At 47.5% G+C, this 16,173-nt stretch overlaps 1 protein-coding gene across 1 annotated transcript; it reads left to right on the plus strand.

Moving 5' to 3' along the window:
• Positions 1 to 3,096: 3,096 nt before the first annotated feature.
• On the plus strand, positions 3,097 to 11,069 carry OTP (orthopedia homeobox; the record flags this gene model as incomplete). Its single annotated transcript, XM_080925004.1, has 3 exons — positions 3,097 to 3,133; positions 4,404 to 4,813; positions 10,539 to 11,069. 3 exons carry the CDS (start codon positions 3,097 to 3,099, stop codon positions 11,067 to 11,069), a joined length of 978 nt encoding a protein of 325 aa, XP_080781130.1.
• Between the last annotated feature and the right edge of the window lie 5,104 nt (positions 11,070 to 16,173).

Raw genomic sequence — 16,173 nt, forward strand, 5'->3', positions numbered from 1 at the left:
TTCAGACGCCGGCCGAACCGAGTTGCAGAGCCAGAACCTGGAGCGGGGGGCAAACATTTCACACCAGACTCTCTTTGCTTGCCCGCCACCCTGCTGGCTGCCAGCTCCGGGACTCCAGCTCGCTCCCACCCCACCGCGACGCCCCCAAGCTGCCCTGTCACCCCCTCCCACTCTCAGATTTCCCTTTTTCTTTTTTCCTCTTTCCTCTCTCCCTCCCCTCTCTGAGGTGCTTGTGCTCTGAAGTCTTGGAAGAAATGATTTAGTTTGTTTATACTGCTATAAAAATCAAGACCAATAGAAAAGTCATAAAATGAAGCGGGCTATCAATCACGCCGTAACATTGTTATTCAGTGGTTACTAACAGAGATGGATAATCCTTTGATTTTGTCCCATTGTTATTACTGATGTGTCTTCACATTAACTATTATGCATTTATTTATCGACCTGAAAGATACAACAAAACAGAATATACGAGCGAGTGTGTGTGAGCGAGTGTGTGTGAGAGGACGCCAGGCACCGAAGGCAGCCGATCGGGGCTGCTGCGGGATCGGACCCAGCGCTTGTGAGCACACACTTGTCGGCTCGTGCCTGTTCTTTTCCCAGGTGACCTCTCAGGTCCCTCACTTAAGCAGCCAGGTCACCGCAGCACCGGACTTCTCAGACTCTTCTACCGAGCAGGCATCGGTTTCCCACCTTCTGTATCCCACCTTCTGGTTCCTTCTTTAGCCACTTGACGACACTTTTATCGGGCTTTCGGGCCTGAATGCCCAGAAAGCCCCTCCCTGGTAGTTCGAAACCCGGGGCCAGTCCCAGGTGCGCGCTCCTGCGCCAGGTCCTGAGTGTACAGTCCCGCCCTGGGGAACTGTCTCCGCCTGCTGAGCGCGCCCGAGTTGTCAAAATGGGGGGAGGGGGTGTGCATAGAGAAAATCAAGCTGCTACCAGAGGGGCTCAGTTTGCTTTAGGGCTTGGAATTGCTCATTCAGGAGAAACCTTTCTGGATAAGGCAGCGGGCGCTGGCTGAAAGCCCCCCAAGTCTCTCCCAAGCGTGCGGCTGTCGCCTAGGCTCCTCCTGGAGCGCATCCCGGCGCCCAGCTCCTAGGCCGGGTTGGTACCCGCTGCCCGGCGGCCGCTGCAGCCCCGCCAGGTCCGGAGCAGCAGGGTGAGCGGTCTCCGGCGCTCCGAGACACCCACGTAGCCGAGACCCTGCACTCCCAAGCCAGACTGAGCCGGTGCAGGCGCGCGCACCCAGGTTGTGCACCGCAGGACTTTGAAAAGGACCGAGGAAGGGAAAAGAGGAGGAAACAAAACTGCTCCAGAGTTGCTTCGCCGCCTCCTTTGTCTCTTTGCTCTTCCCTGTCACACACACACACACAGTAAAGGACACACACACACACACACACACACACACACACACACCCTCTCGCATCTGCTCTCGGGCAGCATTTTCAATGTTTTGTGTAAGTCAATTGGGCGACGAACAAAAAAAGCCATTTGTTCGGTATTATTTAAAACAGACTTCAGAGGGCCACCCTTTTGTGGAAGCTTTATTTGCACTAAATGAATAATCTTAATTGCATCACCCTCGAATTAAAAATCAATGTTAATCAAGTTGGGAACAGTAAATATCAGTTTTCATCTTGCCTTGGGTAGAGGGCATTTTTCTTGGGTTGCAAATAAAAATACAAGTCAAATAACTTTAAAGGGGGTTATCATGTTCTGCTGCAAATACAATTGAAACGGATTGTTTGGGAGCAGATCAGAAACGGTACAGAATTTTGCACTTAATTTCCCCAGTTATCATTTACAATAAGAACCCCTGGGCTTGACAGCCAAGTCTAAACAGTAGTAAATTAGTACAAATTTATACTGATTTTACTCTAATAATCGTAATAAAAGCTTATAGATTTGGCACTAATTACATAAATGCCTAATGATCTTGAAAATTACTCTGGTTAGAAATATATTACTAATCTAAACTTTGTTGTTGGCTGGCTCTGAAAAATCAGAACATTAGAAATGGTTCGCTTCACTTGTGCAAAAAGCACTTTAAATTGTTCAAGTAGTTTAACATATCCACGAGGAAAATAAAGAGCGTCTGACTTTTATTTACTGCCGTAAGTGGCTTTGGTCGCCTAGCTGAACTTAGAAACTTTGACTGAAAGAGCAGGTTGGGCCCTGGGTGAGAGCTTAGGCCCATCAGGCAGAGGGGTCCTGGGAAGCAGCTCCTGGGGTTCTGGAGGAAGGAGGAAGTCTCCCCCTAAGCGGACAGCGGACCTTGGCAGAATAGGGGGAGCCAGCTTCCTCTTTATTAACTAGGCTCCCGTTGGGCTCCGGGCTCAGTAGGCCACAGTCTGGGTCTCTAGCGAAGGCCTTGCAGAACAGTGGCAGAAATTTAGGGTCCTTCTAGAGGTGGTGGCTTCGCCGGCTGGTGAGCTAGGGCTTTGACCAGTGTTGCCTAGATGGCACGGGCAGGGGCAGCGGGGGCGGAGGGGGGTGGGATGTATGTGTGTGGGGGGGGGGTGGAGAGTCTCAGGTCATGCAGAGGTCATGCCCTGCTTTGGTGTCTGAACTGCTCCTGCTCCAGGGACACCCTAGCTCTGAAACACCGAGCTGCGCCTGTGAAGCGAGCAAGGCAGGACAAGGAAAGGGAAGGTGTGTCAGGAGAAAATCCACGGGAAGAACTGACTAAGGCTCGGCCCAGAGGCCCAGGGGCGAGGCCAAGGTGGCCGCTGCTGCTTTAGCGGCTGCTGGAGGCTGGAGCTGCCTGGGCTGCGGCCGCCGCCTCCTCCCGGCAGGCGCAGGCGGGCGGGCGGGCGGAGTGGGGGACTCTCCGGGCGCTGACATTTGCAGGCTGCCCTCCTGATTGGTCCTCTCGCCGAGCTGCTCACGGGTTCATTCAACTGTTAAGCACCTCCCCGTCTCTCTAAAGGACATTATAATGCAAGAAGCCCCCTTTTTAACCACAAACCGAATTTTCTTTCATTTAGGTGATCTATATATATCTATATCGTATAGCTTATAGCTTATATCTATTTTAAATAACTTAAAGCCGCTAAAATTTGGGGGGGAACAGCTTTCGCCCTGGAGCGGTGCGCGATGCTGTCTCACGCCGACCTCCTGGACGCCAGGCTAGGTGAGTGAGTTCCTCTCACCCGGGCAGCCAGGAGAAGCCGGGGCAGGAAATTGTCAATTTGTTCCTTATTTTACCTTAATGCGCCCTAAATGGACTAATTTCTTTAAAAGTAATTGTGCTGTATTAAAGTTTAATTTGATTTAACATCGTCTTAAAAAAATCTATGGAATATGTAGATTCCAAAACAAAACGGAGTTGGAAATGCTGACACTTTTTGTTTTTCTTATTTTTTTTTCCTCTCTCCCCGTCATCGTTATTATTTTTTTTTAAAAGGAGTTCTCGCCTGTGATAATTTGTTTGAAGGTGTTTCTCTCTTTTCCCACTCTTGTTTGCTTTGATTTGAAATTTCTTTCATCTTTTTTTCCCATTCTTTCTTTCTATCACTTCCTCCTCTTCTAAGTGTGCTTAAATTTGTTTTCTTTAAAAAAAAAAATTGGCGTGAAGGAGAAGCGGCTGTATGAAGGTGGATTTGCTAAATGCCCTGGCTCAGAAGAAAAGCCCAACGCATCCTGTTAGGCACTCCTGCCTTCTACAGGGCCGGCAGTGACTGGGAGGGGCGAGCCGTTTGTTTCTCGGGAGAGAAAAGTTGAATTCTCTAAAGTTTGATTCACTGTTATGGCGCTTAGGTTCCTCAAATTTCTTTAACGTTATCTGGGTTACCAGGTTCTGGGGTTCTGGCTTAGGAAGCTTTAGTGATGGATATGACTCCATTTCCCAAACACTTTCTCTGATTTGAAGGGGAGGCGGAGCTGATTTGGGTTTATTTTGAGGGGTGGAAGGCTTGGAGACGTATTCATCTTCCGAAAGTCAGAGGGAATTGGCCAGAGTTCTTCGAGCGCCTATGCTCAGGAGGAGCAGCCTCCAAGGGAATCTCTCTTATTTTCTTCCTTTCCCGCATCCCCCGTCTAAGAATTTTCTCAAGGTTTCCTGGGACACCAGGGGTTATACAGTTAGTGAAGGGACTCGGGTGTGTTTCACTGTCAGGCCCGGGAGTTTTTGGGGTTGTTTTTTTGTTTTTTGAATGGTGGGAGACACGAAAGCCGTGAACCACCAGAGCCGGCTGTGGAGAGAAAGGGAAGGCCGGGATATGTTATTTCAGCCCAACTGTCCAAATCCTGGGAAGCCGGGCTGAGGACCAGGCAGTTTCCGCCGCGGGGCGAGCGTGGGCGCAGAGGGAGCGGTGGATGGGGCTGAAGCAGAACCGCTCAGGGATGACACCGGCTTCTCTCGTCGCCAGGACAGTACTGACCAAGATCCCTTCTGTCCTCAGGTATGAAAGATGCCGCCGAGCTTCTGGGCCACCGGGAGGCGGTGAAGTGTAGGCTGGGCGTGGGGGGCTCTGACCCTGGGGGCCATCCAGGGGACCTGGCGCCCAACTCGGACCCAGTCGAAGGAGCCACTCTTCTGCCCGGCGAGGACATCACCACCGTGGGCTCTACTCCCGCTTCGCTGGCGGTGAGTGCCAAAGACCCAGACAAGCAGCCGGGGCCCCAGGGCGGTCCCAACCCCAGCCAAGCCGGCCAGCAGCAGGGCCAACAGAAACAGAAGCGCCACCGGACACGCTTCACCCCAGCGCAGCTCAACGAATTGGAGAGGAGCTTCGCCAAGACCCACTACCCCGACATCTTCATGCGTGAGGAGCTGGCGCTGCGTATCGGGCTGACCGAGTCGCGAGTGCAGGTACACCGGGCTTGGGCTCAGGGGAGGACGGCAAGGAGGGACGGGAGGATCGGAGTGCAGAGCTGGTATTGTGCCCAGCAGGGATCCCGGGCTGCGCGCTTGTTGTTTACTGCGTTCTGGGGTCGGAGGATCCCCCAACTCGGTCTAAACATTGGCTAAGGCGATCGACAGGCCCCCATGGACTTCCTCCATTGCAGCCACATCCCTCATCTCAAAACTCCTCAAAAGCAAGCCCGGCGTGTCGGGGCTGCGGGGGTTCAAACTCCCTCCTCCAAAGAAGGGAACTTTCCTGTCTCCCAGAAGCTAAGCCCAGTGCGCACCTTGCTCCAGCTCTGGTGACAAGTGTTTCATTGCCCTGTAATGAGTTTCTATTACGAATTTGAGTAAAGGGGAGAAATGTCGTAATTATACAGAGAACAAGGGAGCGGAATCAGGGCACAATTGGTGCCTTCAAAAAGGGGGGGGGTGGAGTACTCAAATCACCAGGTGTGGATTTATTCTCTTAAATATCACCCTCTCTGGTCTTTCAGGCAAAATACCTCAGCTTTGTTGTTTTCAAAGGCTTTTTGCCTTAGGTTGATCTACTAATGCACTGGACTGGCTGAAAATACTACACTACCTATAAGCTTTGGGTTTTTAAATTTTAATACAACAATTAAGATTATCCTAAGGAGGAAGGCAGGGAATGAGCACTGTCTGTGGTAAATATTTGACCCAGAGAAGGCACTTTTCAGCTCAGGAAGGTTAAATTGTAATGGAGGAATTCATTATTGCGTCCATATTTTTATCCAGCCAGTCTCCAAGTTGTAATTATACGAAATCTAGGAAATTTCACCTGTATCGCTTCTGGAAATTGGGGAAGAAAATGTAAGATTAATGAACCCCAATTTTCTTTCTTTCTTTTTTCTTTTAAAAAGACTGGCAATGTGTACTTTCATTGACAGGCCCCTGGATGAAGCTTTGCACTTAGCCGTGAGCTATCCACGGTGCTGAAAATATTTCGTCGCTACTTTGGACCGGTTTTTTGTTTGTTTATTTGATTGGTTGGTTGGTTTTTTTCTTCTAGAATCCTGGGTGCTAGCTTAAAATTTTTGTTAAGCTACTACTACTTGATTTTTCAAATTAACTTTTAGAACTCTAGTTTTTTGTTTTTTGTTTTTGTTTTTGTTTGTTTTTTTTTACATTTGATTGGTCAGGAAATTAGAATTTATTTCCATTTGGCATTTTGTAGACCATCTAAACAGGAATACATACTTTTGTTCTAATAAGAAATGAATATCCCAGGTAATTAAAATGGTCAAATAAATAAATAAATATTCACAACGATTAATCATTTTATTCATTATAAATCTGGGTGTTAGTGAAGTCCGAAAAGCTTGAACAATGGGGCAAAGACATTACACATGTGAAGAGTGCTAATTACATTGTTCTGACCTATTAATGATCTTTAAATCTTCACCCTACACTTCTTTTTAAGTGTAGGTTCAAACTGTCACAGGAATACACAGTCCCGGTCGGTACCAACAATAATACTTGATTGTAGGCCCAATATCGAAGAATCAAAGCTCACAAATTCACTTTTTGCCCTCAAGAGAAATCAATTTTTGTTTAAAAGAGTGCAGTGCTGTATCTTAACCCAGACATGTTGGTAATTAGTTCAAATTAAAATAGAACTTAGAATCACAAATAAAATATAATTGGATGGCTGATTTTATGAAAAAAGAAAATGAAGTCTATTAAACTTTATTAGGTCTTCCAAAGGTTAATGACAGTGATTCTTTTAATAGAAAAAGTTATAAATGAAATAAAATATAAACTGTGTGGTAGTTATTTTCAAAAAGTACACAAAAGAATGTGCAAGAAGAAAGAGACAAAGTATGTTAATTGTTCTGGCATAATGTTCAACCAAAGATAATAGCCCGAGCCTGCTGATAGAAACAATTTAATAGAATAGCAATTTCAACATTTTTTAAAAAATAATGTTTCATAGTTTAAAAAGTAATCAGATCAACATAACCTTCTTAATTAACATTTCAAAATGATTAACATTATGTAACATAATGCAAAAATAATTTATGGGAACTGTATTTGCTTCACGATTCACTGTACCACTGCTCTTTGACCAAATTCAAATTAAATAGTAATTGGTTTACATTCTTATATGATGAGTGCTTCATAGTTTTCTTTATAGTTAACAGATTGCCACACATTCTTTCCAGTGTGTGGGCCACTGCACTAATTTAAAATGATCTAAACATTTAACTTACGGCGCTTGCACTTTTCAAAGATACTTTTTAAATTTTAGACTGAATTATCCAGTATATTTACTTATCTTTTTTCTTCATCTGGACTATATCACATTTTGAAGTGTTTACTAAAACACCTCTACTCACATGGAAGCCACTTCCTGTATGCTACTGCTCCCCTTTTCTGGATAGTGTAATAAAACCATTCCTTTTATAGCATGCCATTATTAGAAACCAATTTCAGAATTATTTATAACCTGGGATGGCTTATTAAGCAGCAATGTGAGAATCATGCAAATTACGTGATCAAATGCAATATAATAAGCATAATCATTAGTCTCTAGCACGGATTAATTAACTTTCAATATTTTATTTACATAAAAACCAAATCAGTGAAATAACTTCTGCACAGTCAGGCTTGCCTTTCAATATTTTATACGAACAAAAATAATGTGCTGTAATTCCATTGACCGTGTCCCCTAGAATGGCCCTGTCACCTGCCACATCTTAATAGGGGGACAAGCTGAGAGTATTTTCTAGTTTTCTAATGGAATGAGAAATTGCATTTTCTTCCTCTCCCAGCACTATTAAAGTGTAATGAATTCGGCCCAGAGTTCACGGCTGGCTGATCGAAATGAACCTGAGATCTAGGCTTTAATACAGCTCCCCAGATTTCCCCCCATATCTACACATTAATCATTTGCTGGATTCCAATGAGGTCTTCATAAAGCATTTGCTTCAAGTGTGTGTGTGTGTGTGTGTGTGTGTGTGTGTGGGTGGGTGGGTGTATTCTTTCTTTCTCCCCCCTCTTTTTCTATTCCTGAGCCATTTATAGCTGGGGAATTAAACGGGCTATATATTTTAAAATACATTTACAGTATGTCTATATTACTGCAGCAGCAGATATCATGAAAGTGGATTTTTAGATTCCAACCTCCATTAGATTCTCACTGTTGTATTAAGCATTTTTCTGAGGAGAGGTGCATTTCAAACTGAGTACAAAGTTGGGTCTTCGGCTGTGGTTAATATATTTCCTGGAGTTGTCATCAGTGCATCCCAAAAATCTCCCTTAGGTTTTGTCTGCATTTTAACCCGCCATGCTCTAGTTTTCAAGTGGAAACACTCACATTTTTTAAAACATATGCATCATAGCTTGGAATGAAGGTGCTCAGAATCCATGCAGATTTTTCCCCTTTGAATCTCAGCAAACCATAAAACATTAAATACCATCTTGTAGCCATCCTTTGAGTACTAACCCTCAAACATAATTGAGCATGATTTTTCGATTATTCCTCTAATATTTTGTCCTTTAACGGTGGGGGGTTCTTTTTCTTGTGTGCCCGAGCAGAGCCTGGGTTTGGAAGCGGGTTTTTTTTTTTTTTTTTTTTTTTTTTTTTTGACAGCAAGGTTTGCTCTTGAAATTCTGCTGAGCAGTTTGACACTGTTTACTTTTTGTTGCTTCCTTCTCCATGCCTTCTCCCAACTCACCACTGCCAAAACACTGCCCCTTTAGGCTTCACTATCTCTGGGAGTGCTAAGAATTGGTCTTGACTCTTCCTTCCAAAAATGTTCCTAGGAAGCTGAAAGTTTTAGACACAGACAAGTCTCCATCAAGGGTGTCCTCTTGTCCAACTTCCCAAACTAGTGTCAGACAGGTGCTACAAAGAGTCTTTGGGACATTCGGTCTTCTCACTTTCCACCCAAGGCCAAAGGCTGCTCACAGCTCAGTCCAGCCACAAAGATTCCACCATCACCGTCGGGGCCCTGAAGCCTCATTAGTCCCTGTGCCACAGTTCTAGAGCCACCACTAAGGTCATGCTTACCCTTCATCGATATTGGGTTAAGCAGCAATGTGGGAAATGGTGTACAAACTAGAGAAAGATAAAGTGCTGAGTGAAGTCCTAGGTAAGACAAGGGCAGACTCAGGGAGAATTGTAGACTGCAAAGCTATTCACACCGGTAAGCAAAGAGTATGCTTGCTTGCACAGCTATAAATTCTTGGTTTGCCAAGAATGAAGGCAAATATATCCATATCCTTGATAAGTCATCTGGCAAATCAACTAGTACATGGATTGGATTACCAGATAAATCACTTTGGGGGCTAAGATTCGGAGAGCAGGTTGTGTTGGCCAAATTCTAAGAGGAAACTAGTTAATATCCGATCTGTGCCTGGCACCATTTTATATTTAGCATAGGTGGTCATCTTGCTACCTAGATTCTGAATGAAATGTCTGCCAAGTAAGCACATTGAGAAAGCTCCATCCCCTTACAGATAAAATTCAAATAGATGGAGACCTGGAAATTATCAAGGTCGGATAGGTTGGCTAGTATCACTCAGAGGAAATTTTGCTCTGTGATAGTGATTTTCACATTTGTTGACACATTTGCTTACAAATTCCTGGGCTACAATCAGGAAACAAACAAACAAACAAACAAAAAACCCAGGAGGGCTTGCTTGATGTATGTTTTAATAGACAGTTCTCCCTGAAAAAAGAAAAAAAAGTAGTCCATTGTCTCAACAAATTTAGATTTGCATCCTGACCAGCCTGAGTTTTAAAGCTGACCTCCTTTCCTTCGTATTGGTCAGAAATTTTGCTTCCTTTATACAAAGAGAGGCGTGTTTAGGGGTATGTGCACCTTGCAGGTATCAGAGGACTTGTTATCAGGAATCTGAAGTAAGGTACTGAAGGCATAGATCGAAGGCCTCAGTCAGCAATTTCCAGCACACCTGAAAAGGCGCAGGGAAAGGCGCACTCAGGCCCTCACAGTGTTTTGGAAGAGCAATGGGGAGGAGCATTGTGGGACTTGCTCCAAGCACTGAGGGAGAAATCAAAAATCAAGGTGGCAACCAAATAACACCGCAGCTCAGTGGCTCACTTTGCCACACGGGTCACTACATTAACCTCCCTGCTCTGTCAACCGTGGTGTTAGGGGCTTCCTTTGTCTTTCGATTTTGAAACTGTTTATGTCATTCGTGGCCTTTCATCAATCCCCAAATTTCCAGTGTTTCTGAAAATTCTATACCCCATCAGTGCTATAAGACATGCTATTAAGCCACATGGGTACTCATGTTTGTCTTCATTTGTACACCTGTGGGTCGAGCCTTGACACATGCCTACTTGACGACCGCCACATCTGTGCGATGCAGACTATGCCAGCGTGCAGGGGGCGGTGAACGCCGCACACAGTGGTTCGTGCGGTGCTCTTTGCTCGGTGCGTTCCACGCCAGAGGACACCGCGACTTGAGAGCTCCGGAGTCTGCGCTCGGTAGCGGTGAAGGGGGGCGTGTGCGTGGCTCCGAGGCCGCGGAGAGCTCGCGCCCGGCGTGGGGGCGTGTCGAGCCCGGAGCGCCACTTCATCCTGGAGCTGGCGGCTGGGTGACAGTGTGAGGCCGGGTTTGGGGGACCTCACGCTCCGATCCGGCTCGCTAACCTGTGGGGGTCTTGCCTTTCTCTCCCACCCCACCCCGCCTGCTGCAGGTCTGGTTCCAGAATCGCCGCGCCAAGTGGAAGAAGCGCAAGAAGACCACCAACGTGTTCCGCGCGCCCGGCACGCTGCTGCCCACGCCGGGGCTGCCCCAGTTCCCGTCGGCCGCCGCCGCCGCGGCCGCCGCCATGGGCGACAGCCTGTGCTCTTTCCACGCCAACGACACCCGCTGGGCGGCGGCCGCCATGCCCGGGGTGTCCCAGCTGCCGCTGCCGCCCGCGCTCGGCCGCCAGCAGGCCATGGCGCAGTCGCTGTCGCAGTGCAGCCTGGCGGCGGGGCCGCCGCCCAACTCCATGGGCTTGTCTAACAGCCTGGCGGGCTCCAACGGCGCGGGGCTGCAGTCGCACCTCTACCAGCCCGCCTTCCCCGGCATGGTGCCCGCCTCCCTCCCCGGCCCCAGCAACGTCTCCGGCTCGCCCCAGCTCTGCAGCTCTCCGGACAGCAGCGACGTGTGGCGGGGCACGAGCATCGCCTCCCTGCGCCGCAAGGCGCTCGAGCACACAGTCTCCATGAGCTTCACCTAATGCCGCCGCGCGCCGCCCGCTGTGCCCGGGCGCCGCCCCCCTATCCCCTCCCCCCCAGGCCCCCGGCCGCGCGCGCCGGGATCCCGGCCCCTCCCCCTCCCTGGGGTCCCCGGTCCTCCCCGAGCCCGGGCGAGGTCGCCTCCCGAGTTCCCTCCCCCGAGCCCGGCTCCCCTCGCCCGCCCCGTGCCGCCCGCCGCTACGGCCTCCCGCTCGCCCAGGTCGCGCTCGCGCCCTCCTCCCGGCCTCTGCCTGGAGGCGACCCCGGCCACACTTCGGTCATCATCTCCCCACACCCCCACCCCGGATCCCGCCTCGCCCGCGCCTCCCTTTCGGGCTCAGTCTCTCCCCGAGCCTCACGTCCCTGCTCCCGGGCCCGCCCGGCAGAAAGCATCCTTCCCGCCATTTTACTTACCAGGGAGTCGACTCAGGATCTGAAATCAGACACCAATGGACTGGTTTGTGGGCAGAAACACGCGCGCACACACACACACACACACACACACACACGCACGCACACACACGCGCACACGCACACACGCACACACTCACACACAACTCGCACCAGAGCTCACGCTCAGACACTACACGCGCGCGCAAACACACTCAGTGCGTCTTGGTCACACACGGACGTGTTCAAGGTACAGCACAATGTTAGGGATTTTGTCTTAAAGGTGGACAAGCATCTGCTACCAACCGCCTCATCGGAGGGCCCAACTGATGTCATTTGATTTAGTCCCCTATTCTTTCTCTGACCCCCTTTCTTTCTTTCCCGGACCACCACCCTACCCCGTCTATCCAGTCACGCCCGTGCAACCCTCTACCGGCTTGCAAAAGACCGCTTTCCTTATAGCTCGGTTTTTCTTTTCTTAAGCTCAACTGTGTGAGGGGCTCGAAGGGAAGGCTTCTCAGGAGGAACATGGCAGCACACTGGGTGGCTGGAGCAGACTTGGGCACTTGTGTGATGGAGAGGTGGTCTTTCCCATTTTGATAGGCCTTTCTAGAAAGAACAAAACACACACGTAAAGGAATTTTTGTTTTCCTTTTTTGTAAAAGCAAAAAGCCACATCTCTTTTTCTAGACCCTTCAAGACTGGTGTTCGTTTGCTTCCTTTTCCGTTTTTGTTTTTGTTTTCCTTCTCGCTGCTCTGTGCCCTTGGTTGTTTCGTGGTCTTTCTATCGCGTCCCCTCCTGCCGGTCGCCGGTGGGTGCAGGCGGACACCTACAACCCTGCAACATTGTACAGAGAAACGCAATCAGCTCTTTCTGCATGTGCTGGTCAAATCCAAACCCAGAGAACAGAAGCGCTTTCTAAGAATGAACAAACCCGTGAAATAGGATGTTTTGTGTAGATAAAGCATTCTTGTTACAGACTGGTCAGTTTGTGATAATGTTTTAACTTTATCGTCTGTGCTTCTTTATGGACTTTGGTTTTCTTAATAAATGTTTGAGCTAATATAAAGCATTATGATTTGACTTTTCCGGACACGTTTATATCACGTTAAATGTAAATGGATAAAATAAAATCATTTTCAGTATGTGACACAGAGGATGATGGGTTTTTGCTGCAACGTGGACGGGAGGGAAGTGAGGGGTCTCAGAAGGGCGGGGAGAGGGCTAGTCTTAACCGGGGAGGTGGTGGTTGGGGTGCCCGGGCCCTTCGCCCCTGCAACAGACACCCTGAGGTCAGCACAGCGAGGCTGACTGCAGTGCAGCAGACAGGGCCGGGCCTGCAAGGCCTGTCAGGCCGGAGGCCGGGGCGCGAGCTTTCCACGCGAGCTCAGAGTCTCGCGAGGTTTGCGGCCTAGCGCTGGGCTCCGGGCAGGGCCGGAGGGCTACGGGGTCGAGCATTGAGACGGTTCTCTGGCGACTGGTTCGTGGACAGTGGCGTGGAGGGCGCCCCCCGCGGACTGCCGGCGCCCGGGGCGAGGGCTGAGGCCAGAGGAGGCCCGAGTTCAACCTCCTCGGCCTTGAGCGCCGCGAGCTGGGCCCCAGGGCGCGACCCGAGGCCCCGCCGGGTCCGCCGCGCTAGGGCGCCGCTCCCCAAGGGCATTGTGGGTAAGGCGGCCGCGGGCCTCGGCTTCCCGGGCGGTCCTCGCCGTGTCCCGAGAGACGCCTGGCCGCTCCTGCGGCGTCCCTCGCTGCTCTGCTCTGGTTTTCTCTCAGGAGCTCGTGCTTCGAGGCGCCAGCTAATCTCGAAGTTAGTTTAGCCACGTGCTCCCCGGATTCCCCCCCAAGGCGCGGTAGAAATTGCTGCTTCGTCCCCAGTAGGCTGGGGGTCTTGGGGGGAAGGTCGCCGGTGTGTTTGAGACTGGGGGGGCAAATCGGTATCACAGGTTTGCTTTGGAAAACTAACCAGATCGTCTGAAATCTAATGGTCCTTATAGGCACTGAGAGGGCCACCCCGTTTCCCACGGGAGGATTTCTCCTTTGGTTGCCCGCCCTGGACCCTAAAAGCACCCATACCCTAGGTTACAGTCGTGTGCCACGGGGCTAAATGCGAGCCTTAAGAACTACAGGAAACTACCAACAACCAGAGCACAAAGGATCTCCTTGGAGGTGAAGGCAGAAAGGAATGCTTTTCTATGATAAAGAAAACCATCTGTTCATATTACGTAAGGGACTTTAACTAGATGCAAGTCAGCGAGTTTACCGGGTCTTTGAGTTGCCCCAAAGAAACATGAACGTATTAAAAGAGAAGGTCGGCAGTTTTGGATTCCATATTAAAATGCAACCTTTTGTTGCATTTGAGACAGGGTCTGGCTGTGTAGCCCAGGCTGGCCTGGTATTTGATGCGCTTCTCCTGCCTCTGCATCCTGAGGGCTCATACCACTTGCACACCATGCCGGATAAAAGTGGGATATTTCTGTACTTTTGAAATATTTCTTAAAATTCAGGACAACCTTCATGTTTATAATGCACCAAGAGATGAAGACTAATTTGTTTTACATGTCTTATGTTCTCCCTTATCTTATGCTAATGCTTAAAGAAACCTTTTAGATACCATAATATCAAGTTGTATTTAAGAGATTAGTACAAATTATGGCTGATGGCTTCACCAGTGAGCATGGAAGGTTGTTTACAAGGATGCTAATTTTACAGCTTTTTTTTTTATGTTGCTATAAAGCATAACTATGACGTAGGAACGCAATAAAGGATGTTAAATAGAATCTTTAAAATTTTTATTTCTCAAAGGCAAGGGAAGCAGCATCTTTCTTTTCTTTTCTGTTTTTCTTTCTTTTTTTTTAAAGGGCTAATTCAGAATACTGATGAGAAGCTGCAAATCAACTGAAGTGATAGAGGTTTTCAAAGATACATTTGTAATATAGTGCTTGTTTGCCAACGTTAAAATGAGACTATACAGAATTTTTCACTTGACTTAGTTCTGGAATAATATTTGTTTCTATGGTAGTAGGTGGTGTGTGTGTGTGTGTGTGTGTGTGTGTGTGTGTGTGTGTGTGTGAAGAATCCTGAACAGTTTAAAGTCATATATGCCATTAGGGTAGGGGAACGCTAACCTAGCCAAAGTGTTGAGGTCGACAGTTTGACAAAGATAAAAGCAGAGACTGAGAATCCCAATTACAAGCATGAAAGAGTTTTGCTTTTTGAGGGAGAAAAAAAAAACCCAACAGAATAATATTTCATATTGTTTTTACTCATTATTGAAAGCAGCTCTAGCTCCAGTTTGTTAATGTTATAACTAATTAAAGTTAGTATGGAGCAAATATTGTTGTAAAATATTAGAATGCAAGTCAGATGTGTATAACACCCTAGCTGTCTAGCCTCTGATGAATTGTACTTTTTGCTGAGTAGCCCATTTGACATCTGTTACTATATATTAGTCAGAAAAGTCAAAGTCCATTATGACATGACTATATGACTGCTTTATTTTAATATTCATATTTATCCTTGTATCTTAATTTTCTTCTCAAAATTGGCACTAAGTATTCTATGTATTCTGTGAGTAATGATGTAATAATGATATTGCATTTGCTTTTTGTTGTTGTTGATGAAAAATATGATACAGGAATGCAACCTGCTAAAGATGATGTTGGATATGAGTATGAAATGGGATGCAGAGCAATTCTGGTAAATGAAGGAGCTCGCACAGCTTGATTCACAGAAGAAAAAGAGATGGCATTCCGACCCTGGGGCAGTTTGTTTTTGTTGCTGTCAGTGACTTTGTTCCCTGAAAATGAAAATGTGTTTTTAATCTGCATGATGGACCTTGTATTTTAATTTTTGGGGATACAGAAAAAGCTCAGCTCACACAGATGTGTATCCTACTAATGGCAGTAGTTAACCTGTCAGTTGAAAGAATGTAACCTTCCCTTTCTCCCTCTCAGACATAAAGATAATCTCATCTGAGGGCATTTATGTGAAGAAATAACAGCATGGCATGGTGAAACTACTGGCTCATTAATCCTGGTATCTACTTCCTACAGGCTTCCTTGATTAGTTAGATTCATTCATAGGCATTTCAGAGTTTTGATTTGTCACCATTGGCTAGGTTCACTGGGTTCAGGCTAAATTGAGCCAGAAGCAATGTTTATTAGTAATTTTGTAGTACAGGCTACCCTAATAATTCAGCCCAAATATCTCATCTGAAAAATATTCATTCACTCTCGCTTCTAATGTGGGCTGCAGCTGTGTTCATAGGGATTGAAAGAACACAAGTGATTGGGCATGTATTTTCTAAATTATTAATATGATGGCTAATAGCTGTAAGCCCATCGTCATATCCAATCCAGAAATTATACTTCATTTAAAAACAAAAGCAGCAACAAGGGGGCCCTGCCTGGCTTCCAGCTCTCATCAGCACAGAGCCTTCAGTACGGGAGCCATCTAGCCAGGAAGCCGAATGCTGCCTTTGGTTTTTGTTTTTTTCTCAGTTATGCACTATCAAAATGAGGCATGGGTTTATGAGATTACCTATATGGGAGCACCAAGAAAATTCAGGTATGAGTTCCACAGAGGCTCTTTTTCCAATTCTGGCGATGTCACAGTCTTAAGTAGGCACAGCTAGTTGTTTGTGTAGTGTAGCTGCGCCTCCCATTCTCATGATCCAAGTCCCACATCCCAGATTGGATCTGCATCACACTTGTTGC

Source organism: Micromys minutus (genome assembly GCF_963924665.1).
Source record: "Micromys minutus genome assembly, chromosome: 11".
Taxonomy (NCBI): Eukaryota; Metazoa; Chordata; class Mammalia; order Rodentia; family Muridae; genus Micromys; species Micromys minutus.